General features: G+C 45.1%; 1 protein-coding gene across 15 annotated transcripts in view; it reads left to right on the top strand.

The window, feature by feature from the left end:
• Window positions 1–13254, top strand: part of ppfibp2b (PPFIA binding protein 2b) — a 57548-nt gene that overhangs the window by 18619 nt on the left and 25675 nt on the right. For 13 of the 15 annotated variants that reach the window (XM_068602829.1, XM_068602828.1, XM_068602826.1 and 10 more), the window contains exons 4-5: window positions 8607–8693; window positions 10395–10508. In XM_068602829.1, the coding sequence (XP_068458930.1) occupies window positions 8607–8693; window positions 10395–10508 (201 nt within the window). Of the gene's footprint in view, window positions 1–2930; window positions 3387–8606; window positions 8694–10394; window positions 10509–13254 lie in introns of those variants that run through there. The other 2 variants (XM_068602825.1, XM_068602830.1) reach the window with 2 other exon arrangements.

The following is a 13254-nucleotide window of genomic DNA, read 5'->3' as shown; positions in this document are numbered from 1 at the left end:
TCTCTCTCTCTCTCTCTCTCTCTCTCTCTCTCTCTCTCTCTCTCTCTCTCTCTCTCTCTCTCTCTCTCTCTCTCTCTCTTTTAATTATGTTCCAGTCACAGTGACTTCAAAACACTGTCAGCACATGTGAGACTCTCTCTTTCTTTTTCTCCCCTCTTGCTACTCTTGCTTGTTTTGACCGCCTCCCGACACTGAAGGAGTGTGTTTGTGAAGGAGATAGTGTACAGTGTATATTGAGAGCTTAAAGCTTTACTGAGAAGATGCTCAGGACTGTTAAGGGAAGCTCAAACTGCTCCAACATGGTGAAATCATTATTTTTAACCATGTGTAAATGCTGTGAAATAAATGCTGTGGGATTAATTCTTTGCTATATATGACACGTATCCAAATATCTTTCTTCCGTTGTTCTTTTTTGCAAATGATGAACATAACTTTTTGAGTTTCTCCCGTGTGTTCGGCTGGATTCTCTGCCATGCAGTGGATTTGTTCAGTTGGGTACGAGTGTGTTGCTGAGCCTCGTCCTGCAGAGGCTGCTGTTTCCTGCTCAGACACAGTGTTACGCAGGTCTGGGATCCAGTTCAGCAGCGATTTCAGCTCCTCCTTGTTTTTTCGACAGCAGATGTCTCACATGTTGCGTCCAGTCACTGGCCAGCCCTCCCTCTTTTCTTTCTTTTTCTTTCTTTCTTTGTTTCTTACTTTGAGTCCTCCAGTTTTCTCTCCCCTCCTCTCATGCACTCGCTCCTCCCATCTGTTCCAATGATTCTCGTAAAGTTTGTTTTTGTGATGCATCGTGACGACGGTGACGTCTTTATTCATCTATTAATGTTCTTTACTTTGTCACATAGAGCAGAGAGGATCAGTTATGTGTTTTGAATCAACTGATAAATGTACAGAGGCCGTCAATTCAATGTCTTTTGTAAAGCCCAAAAATCACAAATTATACATTTAAAGGTCTTTTCACAGAGAAAGAAACCTTCAGAAGAGCAACAGAGATTAACAGTGGATATAGTAATAATGATAATATAAGCAGTTATGGTATCAGCAATACTAATAGCAATGCAACTAATAATAATGATGACAATAGCAGTGTTCCTAGCATCAGGCATGATGTTTCCCTTTAAACAATATTTAAATTTAACTCTCCAAAATACACTGTTTAGATATTTTCAATGTGTTTTAATCTGCGATAGAGGCTCGATGGTTTAAAAACAAAACAAAGGGGAGACGTAAAGAGACAACTGGACAACGCCACCTCGTCCTGTTTGAGAAGTCTGAGTTTAACAACTAATAAGAGCCTAATGTTTCCCCGTTGCCAGACAAATGATGTAGAAGTTCAGCTCTACGGCAGTGGTTCTTAACCTGGGTTCGATTGAACTCCAGGGGTTCGGTAAGTCGCTGTCGGGGTTCGGCAGGGGTCAATTTTCAACAACCGAGGCATCGATGTGAAGAAACTTGTTCTGTGCCATCTTAATGTTCGGTGGTTGACCCGGGGAAAGGTGCTGAGTCGGGTTTTTGCCATGCGTGTGGAATTAGCCCTGTTTTTGCGAGAGTACCAACATGTCACGCAGATTGCTTCATTCTCATTTTGGCGTGCATGGCCGATATTTTCGATGCTCTCAATCATCTGGATCGACAGAGGCAGGGCGGTGAAGTCCACATCATCACGCGGAAGAACACCTGAAGGCGTTTTAAACAAAAAGCTACCTTTATGGACTTAACAGAGAATGATAACTTTGCAAACTCTCCCCATGACGAAGGGCTCGGTGCATGCACTAATGCAGCCTGCGGGGTTCAGAACCACCGCTCTACGGCATTGAAAAGTCAACCGGATGTCCTGGTTTTTATGATAATCCCCATCAGACTTGCCTGTCCAGGGGATCCTCTCACATCAAACACACACATCTACTTTGAGGGACACACAGGAAGCAGCATCCGAACACAGTACTGGCAGGAAGTTATGACATCCTGTGACTGCTCCTCATTACCGCTGACCCAGAGACAGCCGCATGTCTTCACATGCTCCTGCGCTCCTTACCGCGTCCACAGTCGAAGACACTGTGTGTCTTATCTGATGACAGAGGCAGACCGGATTGTACGGCATGTTTTTTAATAGTAGCACGAGTCCCAGCGGAGTGGGAGGATGACAAATCCTCCACCCGGCGCTCTTTGTGTAGCTCACGTGTGAAGCCTCGGTCATGGTCGCCCGCTGCACCGACAGCCTGAAATGCTTTGGCCGCTGAGGGCAGCGTGTCAAGCTGTTGACACAGCGGCGACATATTGAAACGTCTTCCTGGTAAGAGCGACGGGAGAGAAGCAGCAGTGTGAAGCTGAGGGATGCTTCTTGGTGTGAGTTTCATTTTATCATTTGATTTATTAATGTCTCTAGAAGAGGACGCTGTTTTTTCTCGCATTTTGAGAATGAATTCGGAACGTTGAGAATACAATTGAAATGTCAACAATAAACTTTTAACATTTGAGAATCAAACAACCAGCATTTGTATACAAAGTATACTAATTTAAGTCATTTTTACATCTCTCGTTTTAATCTGGAAGAATATGAGAATCTTCCTCCTCTCAGATTATCCCTGATGCTCCACCCTCATACTCTCCCATGTGAACCTGGGATGACACAGACAGACAGTTTACTGGACAGATCGACCGCATTTGGTCTTAAATTCCCCCCAATCCACCTCATCCACTCATCCACCTCATCCTCCCACCTCCAACAGTAGCATCCCTCAGGTTTCAGCTCTTTCCTGGATCTTTTTTCTCAACAAAAAAAAAGCGGCACGTTTGCAGATGTGGAAAGTTGAACTCATCAGACTCAGCGATACACAACAACGGCAACACAACTCCGGCTTGTTTTTTTACGTTTGTCTGACTTCAGACATACAAGCGTACACACACACACACACACACACACCGGACTCACAACCCAACATGCTCCACACATCGCAGCCGTGAACCCGCCGCCCTCTGCAGGGCGAGAGACGTAGAAACACAGTGAAGGAGAAAGAGAGAGAGAAAGAAGAGAAAAAACAGGCAACAACTATCACCAGAACAGAGCGAGAGAGGAGGAGCGAGTGTCTGATGAAAGGAGAGATCAGAGGGAGAGAGAGGGAGCAGTGTGAGAGAGAAACAGAGAGGAAGAGGGAGCGAGGAGGAGGAGGAGGAGGGGGGGGTGTCCCACTCACAAGGCAGAGATCCTAAAACGCCCTCCTCCACAGCTGTGAGCAGTCACACACACACACACACACACACACACACATGCACACACAGTATGATCGGGTCGGAAAGAGGCTCAGAGGAAACGGGCTGGGCAGCAATGGGCTGGGAACATGGAGACTCCCATTGACTTCCACAGACACTTCTCCTGGCTCAAAAAGGTGAGCGCCTTGTCGTTTGGCTTCTTCTAACCTTTTGGTTTCTTGTTTCTACTTCTCTTTTACTTCCTCATTGCACATCCCCCCCCCCTCAGTCCCCCATTGAGGAATGTTCCAGTATGTGTGAGGAAAAGACAGATTGTTGCTCTGCTGCATCTTATTGTCCGGGTCTTTCTGTGAGTGTGTGTGTGTCTCTGTGTGAGTGTGAGTGTGTGTGTGTGTGTTCTCGTCAGCTGACTGATTAACAGAGCGCTGTGTGATCCCGCTGGAGTCTGTCAGAGCGGCTCTCCATGTGATGTGTCGTTCAGACGGGAGGTTTTCAGGAACCAGACCTCGGAGCTGCTTTCTCGCCCATGTCTTTGCCATTTATCTTACAATTTTTACACTGGGCTTGACATGTTTATATTTTAAACCCCAAAAACTATGCTGATATATATTTTTCAAATCGATTTTTGTTCGCGCTATACAAATGAGCTTTGAAGTGACCTTCACACAACATTCAGAGGGAAACTTTGAAAGCACGATTCATGCGAATGCTCACACAGACATGTGTGTGAACATTGGATTCATTATGCAGATCATTTTTAGTATTCATATAAGTGTTGTTTCTTATTAAAGAGCATCAGCGTTGCAGTGCTCACACGAACACAATGCTTGTCCTTGTAACTTTTCCTATGAATTCACACAATGAGGACTCAAAGTTGGCACTCTGTCTCTTCGATTGGCTTCTTCAGTTGGTCATTTAAAAAGTAACAAACTGTGCGTCCATATTTTGACCCTTTTGCATGTCGCTTCAGCCATGTCCTGCTGCATTCTGGGATTTACTGTTTCGCTGATAGGTAATCGGTGTCCTGCTGGATCAATGTGCTGACTCAGCAGGACAGAGTGAAGCTGATTTAGACCTGTCAACATCATTGTTCCCTTTCGGTCCTTAATCTGTGAGATAGTTTGTCCTGCGACACCTCTGAAGTGTGTGTGTGTGTGTGTGTGTGTCAACCTTCAACCTTCAGGGGTCAAACCCCCGATCTTCTAATCCGTGGATGAGCCAGAAGGCCCAGCAACTACTGACACATGTCCACAGGTTAATGATGCTCATGATAACACAGCATATGTCACACTTATCAGTGTCAATCTGCCAGTAAATTAAGAATGTAACCTCTAGATCCTCTTCTTCTCACTCTCACTGTGAAAGTTGATCATGGAGCCGCAGACGTACAGTTGAGATAGAGCAGCGCTGAGATCAGAAGTAGAGACCCAAGTGGGGCGACAGAAAGACGATACTGAAGCTAATGTGTCCACGCGCTCAGGACCAGATCCCACTATTGCTCCCCACTGGATCCAAAGCAGTGGTTCTCAAACTTTTCCTGTCACGCTCCACTTTGGAGGAAGCAAAATGTTCGAGCCCCACCGCCCCGACAACATGGGAACAAAATGGTCCAACTTGTTGAGACTCCTCCATCCGTGTTTTTTTAATTAATAGATTAAATAAAATGTAAATCTCTTTCAAGTGAACCAGATTGCTCCATCTGACAAAAACTAATAACATGTGAAATCACTTTGTTAAAACAATGCAACTAAAGTTATATATGTGCAAAACCCCGTTTATATTTGGCAAAAAGATGACCAAGGAAGCCGGTTGGATCCCTGTTTACTCCCCATAGTTTCATGTTGAAGTGTCCTTGAGCAAGGCACTGAAGCCCCAGAGCTTCACAGCAGCACAAAGCTCCTTCATTACTCAGGATGGTGACATGCAGAGAATAATCCCCCCACTGTGGGATTAATAAAGGATTCTTTTTTTAAAGAATCTGCATCTCCCCCTGCGCCCCACCTGTAATACCTCCCCGCCCCACAGGAGGCGCCACAGTTTGAGAACCACTGGATCTAAAGGAACCAGCTCAACCAGCGTCTGTCCTCTTCATGGGAAGTGTAGGTTAGGTTTGTGGCCGCTCTACTTCTAGTACGTAATACTAGTACGTGTACATCTCCAGTAAAGTGATGTCATGGAGCTCGTTTGTGAATCATTAAAAATAGGTGGTGTCCTGATGGTGTCATGCATTCCTACACACTGGGATCATACTATGCATGTCATTAGGAGTCCCACCCACTCCCACTGCACTGACCAGAGCTTTGACTGGTCACACACTGCACAACTCTCTGGACTGCTTACCCTGACACCATCAATACTGTGTCAAATATTCCAAAAGGATTTCAAACATAAATAATTAAAACCACACAAGCGAAACAATAAATAACCGGGTTGAGGCGACAGAAAATGCACTTCAACAATAACATGTGCAACCTTTCTTATTTGCTCTGCTGCAGGAATCAAAATGAGCGACGTGTGCGACGCTGGTTCAGTCTCTGACTCCTCGAGTACTGTGTGGCCTCTGACGTGTCTGTGATTACAGTTAAACACTTCCTGACCAGCCGAAGGTCATACAGTACGATGTCACAGCACTGCAACGCTAGATAGTGCCCCTCTCTTCACTCAGGATGTTGATAGTGTCGGAGAGATCCTCCAGGATTACAGTGTGTTTGTAGACAGAGATCATCTGCGCTCTGCATTCCTTTTCCTTGTAACATGTTGTCAAATGACACAGGATGCTAACCATCGCACTGTTTATGTTCCATTAGCAATGTTAGCAAAGTAGATAGTAGCAGGGCGGGCCTCTTGCATGTGTAGCTTGTGTCTAGCCTTCAGCCACCCATGAGTGAAACACGCTACTCAATGCTCCACTGACTTCTTCCTGTGTGCTGTTTGGTGCATTGGATTTTATGCTGAAAACACACACACACACACACACACACACACACACACACACACACACACACACACACACACACACTAGTCTAAAGACAATTCATCAAAAGGCTGAGACTGATCAGATATTCGTCAGATACATTATGGTTATCCTTTGCAACAGTTATTCATTGATATACGTGTAAATCCTGGTTGTTGTTTTCTGCCAAAAAGCAATTTAACAATTCATCCATTGCAGTGTAACTGGTTTAATGGCAAAGCCTCAATGTCGTGTTGGTGCAGATGAATTGACGTTAATCATCTGTAAAGATAGAGAGCAGAAAGGTGAGCAGAGGATGAAGAGTGTTTAGTCATCAGAGCTTCTCCTCTCTCGATCAGCTGGCCGGCTTGCAGTGTGCATGAGTGTTTGTTACTGCATGTGAGTGCATGTTACTGCATTTGAGTGCTTGTTAGTGCATGTGAGTGCATGTCACTGCATATGAGTGCACCTGAGTGCATGTGTGTACTTGCTACTGCATGTTAATGCATGTGAGTACATGTGAGTGCATGTTACTGCATGAAAGTGCATGGGAGTGCATGTGAGTGTATGTGAACACATGTTAGTGCATGTGACTGCATGCTAGTGCATGTGACTGCATGTGAGTGCATGTGACTGCATGTTAGTGCATGTGACTGCATGTGAGTGCATGTGACTGCATGTTAGTGCATGTGACTGCATGTGAGTGCATGTGATTCCAATGTCAAAAGATATTTGTGATCCATTTGGATGTGTTGAGCTTTTCCTCTGCTCTGCCGCTGAGAGAGCAGAGGAGCAGGAGCGTGATGTCATCAGGTCCAGGCTCCATAGCTGGATGCTTATGCAGAAGCAGGAGCGTGATGTCATCAGGTCCAGGCTCCATAGCTGGATGCTTATACAGAAGCAGGAGCGTGATGTCATCAGGTCCAGGCTCCATAGCTGGATGCTTATGTAGAAGCAGGAGCGTGATGTCATCAGGTCCAGGCTCCATAGCTGGATGCTTATACAGAAGCAGGAGCGTGATGTCATCAGGTCCAGGCTCCATAGCTGGATGCTTATGCAGAAGCAGGAGCGTGATGTCATCAGGTCCAGGCTCCATAGCTGGATGCTTATGCAGAAGCAGGAGCGTGATGTCATCAGGTCCAGGCTCCATAGCTGGGTGCTTATGCAGAAGCAGGAGCGTGATGTCATCAGGTCCAGGCTCCATAGCTGGATGCTTATGCAGAAGCAGGAGCGTGATGTCATCAGGTCCAGGCTCCATAGCTGGATCAGCAGCAGCAGACTGGTCCTGTGAAACCCCTAACACAAGCTTCAGAACATCGTGGCCTTTCATTACCGTGCTAATTCTGGACCAGACACATGATGGTTCATAAGTCTTCATCATGTGCTTTTTGAGCAATCTGTATTTCAGCAGCAACTAATCCTGCACAAGAAGCCGGACGCTTATCAGTGGATCAGCATCCAGTCTGAGTGCTCCCACTGTTCTCTGTATCTTCCATCACCCAGCGAGCCGACTCTGCAGTCATTAAGGAAACTGTGTCAGCTCAGCTTTCCTGAACAAGTCCCGATGAAAACTATTCGATTCTAGTGTTTTATGAACTGGAATCATGTTGTCAATGTAAGGCAGTGGTTCTCAAACTGTGGGGCGCGACCCTCTAGTGGGACGCGGAGGTATTACAGGTGGGGCGCGGGGGGCGATGCAGATTCTTAAAGACAAAAAAATGTTTTTTTAAAGAATTTTTTAATAATCGCACAGTGGGGGGATTATTCTCTGCATGTCACCATCCTTAGTAATGAAGGAGCTTTGTGCTGCTGTGAAGCTCTGGGGCTTCAGTGCCTTGCTCAAGGGCACTTCAACATGAAACTATGGGGAGAAAACAGGGATCCAACCGGCTTCCTCGGTCATCTTTTTGCCAAATATGAGTTATTTTTTGCACATATATAACTTTATTTGCATTGTTTTAACAAAGTGATTTCACATGTTATTAGTTGTTGTCAGATGGAGCAATCTGGTTTACTTGAAAGGGATTTACATTTTCTTTAATCTATTAATTAAAAAAACACGGATGGAGGAGTCTCAACAAGTTGGACCATTTTGTTCCCATGTTGTCGGGGCGGTGGGGCTCGAACATTTTGCTTCCTCCAAAGTGGAGCGTGACAGAAAAGGTTTGAGAACCACTGATGTAAGATGACATGGACGTGATACTGAAGTGAAAACAGATGATGAAGTGATGCACGATGATAAGATGCTTGATCAATCAATGGCTCACCTAGCAACTCCTTCTGAAAGCCATGGCTCTACAACAAGTGTTTTACTCTTTCAGTGAATATTTGAATGAAAGCAGTCGTTTGAAGTTTGGGCTCCGGGGACGTGGCTCAACCTCCAGATAACGAATCCTCTGCGTATGAAGACGAGGCCTCATTGTTTCTCTGTGTCTCCATTCAGGTGGACCGGTGTTCTCCAGCCAACAATGAAACCTACCAAGAACGACTGCTCCGCCTAGAAGGAGACAAGGAGTCTCTGGTGCTTCAGGTCAGGACTGTACCTACAACTGAAAGATGTTTGAGAACGTTAATCTCACCGACTGCTTAACCAGCACAACATTACAACCTACACATTCCCCATGAAAAAGCCCTAAAGACACTGGATTAAACAAACTAAAAGTCACCATCGCCGCAATATTCTCATCAAACACAATATCTTGAGTTGGGAAAATCTCATTAAATACACTGATGTCTGTCTGGTTTTTAACATTTTACATAGTACGGCTCCGGCCAGGGACAGCAGCTGGAAATTAGCCTCTCTGGCTAACTCTGGCTCACTTACAGTTGTCACAGAGGAAAACATCTTAAATCCTAGTCTGTAATCCTAGAACAGGACTAGATATTTCATGACGCACATGTCCAGACACGTCAACCCGTCTGAGCATGTGTTTACTGACGGCTTTTACAGGAACTATCATCATTAGTGCTCCGTGGTAAAGCAGCAGATGATGTACACACATATATATCTGTGTGTGTGTGTGTGTGTGTGTGTGTGTGTGTTTAGGGTCACGTTTCTCAACTGTGTGGATAGATTCGTTTTTGTGTATAAAATGGAGAAAAACTGTCACATAGCCTTTTTTCCCAGAACGTCACCCAGTCTGTAATACCTCAAAAATATTTTAAATATGCTCCACATCCACAGGTGATATTCCAGACGTATACAAATGACAGCTCTGCTCACCTGACTGCATGTGTGTTTTCTACTCTGACTCAGGTCATGTGACTGGAGCTGTCTGCACCCTCCTGGGCGGCTCTGGTTCATAAAGTTGTCACACGTCTCGCTCACACACCTACTTGTTACACGTTGTGTGTGTTGGCTCAGCTGTGATTGGTTGACACTCGAGGTGACTGGAGCTGTCGACAGTTTCTCTGCTCGACTTTCCCTTCACCTGCTTCTACTTCAGGACTCTGTTTGTGCGTTAGCATACCACACTGTGTGTTTAGTAGCCCAGTGTGTGTGTGTGTGTGTGTGTTGTTGCTGTTGTTTAACTCTGGACTTTGATGCACGTTTAGCTTGAGACCTTGCAGGAGGTTGTGTGCTGTGAGACAGCTGAAGGGAGACAGCAGGTGAGTGTGTTGTCCAGGAGATTAGTACATGGAATAAAACACATTCCTGAGCGGCCGACTGCTCGTTAAATGTGAGTCTTTGGAGTCGAAGTTGACTCAGTGACGTGTTGGTGTGTAGCATGAAGAAAGAGACCAGGCGACCTTGGTATGAAGATCACTTTAGCTATGGGGGGCATTTTGTTGCCACGACATAAATGTGTGTGTCGTTGGTTTCTGTGTCTACAGCAGTGATTTTCAACCAGTGTGCCGCGAGAGATCGTCATGTGTGTCGAGGGAAAATGTCTAATTTCACTTGATAATAATTTTCAACAAATCATTTTCCATTGTTGAATTGTCTGAGGCTGCAAAGTAGTGGCTGGCCAGGTAATGAAATACCTTCTATGCGGTAGGCAGCGCAACAATTACCCACCAAACATGCTGTATTATGCAACAATGGGACATTTTGTAACTTTCTTGGGTTGCTGGTGTGCCGCGGGATTTATTTGTTGCAAAAAAATGTGCCGCGGCTCAAAAAAGGTTTAAAATCACTGCGCGACAGCATCTTTTACTGCACCTGGTCAATTCAGTTGTTTTTATTGATGTTTTCCTCACACAGAATGAAATGTGTCACCCATCACTGCAGGTGAGCGTCTTGACCGACCAGGTGGAGGCTCAGGGAGAGAAGATCAGAGACCTGGAGTGCTGTTTGGAGGAGCACAGGAAGAAACTGGCCTCCACGGAGGAGATGTTGCAACAGGTGAGGCGGCACGGATCAGGAAGAAGCTGCTGAGTAAAGTAAAGATCATGTCTGTGACGTAGAAGCTGCTGAGTAGAGTAAAGATCATGTGACGTAGAAGCTGCTGAGTAAAGTAAAGATCATGTCTGTGACGTAGAAGCTGCTGAGTAAAGTAAAGATCATGTGACGTAGAAGCTGCTGAGTAAAGTAAAGATCATGTGACGTAGAAGCTGCTGAGTAAAGTAAAGATCATGTGACGTAGAAGCTGCTGAGTTTGGTTCAACCAGAAGAACAAAGCTGCTCATGACAATGTTTCCATCATAGACTCGATATCTCAAAACCAGCAGTCTGAAGGTGACCTCTGTGTAAAGAAGTGTGAAATATGCTCGTACTTATATTTGTGTACTTATATACTCATACTTATATGCTCATACTTATGTCTTCGTACTTATGTGCTTATACTTATATGATCGTATTTATATGATCGTACTTATGTACTTGTCCTTATGTGTTTGTACTTATGTGCTCATACTTATGTACTCATACTTATATACTCATTCTTTTATACTCATACTTATGTACTCATACTTATATACTCATACTTATATACTCATTCTTTTATACTCGTACTTATGTACTCGTACTTATATACTCGTACGATACAATCGCTGTCTCTGAAACTGAGTGAAACTGAGTGAAACCTTTGCATGGATCTCCTCTGCTTGGGGCACTGACCAGGCGTCAGTATTTGAGAGTTGGGAGATAGAATGTGTTGTTTGAGAAGATAAATACACAGCTCACACAAATACACAACAACTATTTACTGGGAACGAGCCGAGCGGAGCTTCTCCACTCAGAGGCCTTCGTCTGATCCCTGTGTGACTCATAGGGTCAGCGGGGGACCAGTGATGGATCAGGGTGCTCACCTGGCCACGGCGGGGCCATTGGACTGCAGGTACACGACAGTACCAGTACAAAGTACCAGTACAAAGTACCAGTACAAAGTACCAGTACAAAGTACCAGTACAAAGTACTGCGAAACCCTGAATGTCCACAGTCGGTCCCACTGAGCGTTTGCACTTGACGTCAGTAATGAGGCGAACAAGGAGACCGCAGCTCCGGGTGTCACAGAGTCAGCGCTCTGTTTGACCAATCAACAAGCTCTTTGTCCCCTCCTCATCATCAGGACAGAGGATGAAGATGCTCCAGCGCTCCTCTACTCATCTTTATCCAGCGAGCTCTCATACTGCCCGTGGATACTGCCTGCACTGAACGACAGTTCAAAAATCACTGCAGGAATGAGGAGTGTGTGTGTGTGTGTGTGTGTGTGTGTGTGTGTTTTGTTTGGCTTGGCTTCGTCTAACCTTTTAGTTTCTGATCTCTACTATTCTTTTACTTCCTCGTAGCACATTCGCTCCATTGAGGAATGTTTCAGTGTGAGGAAAAGACAGACAATGTGTGTGTGTGTGTGTGTGTGTGTGTGTGTGTGTGTGTGTGTGTGTGTGTGTGTGTGTGTGTGTGTGTGTGTGTGTAAAAACAAGCTTTAAGAACATTTTAGAACATTTATTTAAACGTTGAACATAAATGTATTAATATATCCTTGAATCTGGTTCAGTTAAAGGCAACAGCAAACAGGAAAGTCTTCGATCTGGATTTACAGGAGCTGAGGGTCTCTCAGGGTCTCTGAAGGTCTCTGAGGGTCTCTGAAGGTCTCTGAGAGTCTCTGAGAGTCTCATAGGGTCTCAGCAAACCTGCAGCTTTCGTGGACTTTGTTCCAGATATGTTGAGCAGAAAAACTGGCTGCTCGTTGGATGAACGCCGTCTCTCCGATCAGACCAGGTTTTCCACAAGAAAATCCGACAATTATCATCGATCACATGGTTTCAGTCATTCTCTAGGACTTCTTCCATAACTTGGATATTTCCTCTCGAACCGTGGTCCAGATCGACGTGGTGCTGCCGTGTCATATTTAACACCGTTCAGTTTTACGGATGAGTAAAGAGATCTCTAGGAGCTGTGGAGAGGATGACAATGTGTCACGTGTTACTCCTCCTAATGAAAGTGAAGCAGATGTCGGGCAGCTGAGCGGTGAGCCATGACCACACATGCTGATAACTACCTCTAAAGACTGCAGCTTATCCGGCTGTAAGTGACACTGCTGTTAGATTGCAAACTGACTGTCAGCTGCCAGGACCCGTGTGTGTGTGTGTGTGTGTCTGTGTGTGTGTCTGTGTGTGTCTAGGGGGGTGGAGGGTCTGAGCTGGAGTGATTAAGGGGTTTTACTGTCTGTCTGTGGCTGAGGTGTTGACACAGTTTGTTTTCCATGTGATCTTTTCCATTTGGACGATGTGGTGTCCCTCTGTGGCCTCTAATGCGTTTGATGTAAAGTTTACTCGTTTAAGAAACTAGGACATGTATTATTTCAAGTATGTCTACAAATATATAGCTCTGAGTTTTTAATAGACAGTCATGGAGCCCAGAGGATGTATGGAGAGGATCCTCCTCCAGTGACGCCTTGAAGCTGATATTTAATCATTTTCTTGACGAGTCAATGGACTCGTAAAACACCCTTCAGGATGAAAGGAGACTGTAAACTCTCAATGACTTCTATACAACCACAGGAGTCGCCCCCTAATGGACAGTAGAGGGAATACATTACATCTTCAGACCCTGAAGTTATTTCCTGGTCTATTACAAAAGAAAATATTTTTTTTAGGAGTTAGGTTCTCTTCGTTCTCACGAATCATCTCAAGCTGACACTATTGCT

The sequence above is a fragment of the Clinocottus analis genome, unplaced genomic scaffold (assembly GCF_023055335.1).
Source record: "Clinocottus analis isolate CAN_PGR_092001 unplaced genomic scaffold, fCliAna1.0.p SCAF_6, whole genome shotgun sequence".
NCBI lineage: Eukaryota > Metazoa > Chordata > Actinopteri > Perciformes > Cottidae > Clinocottus > Clinocottus analis.
Note: the sequence above shows the minus strand (reverse complement) of the source record. Positions and strands in the feature narration are given on the sequence as shown.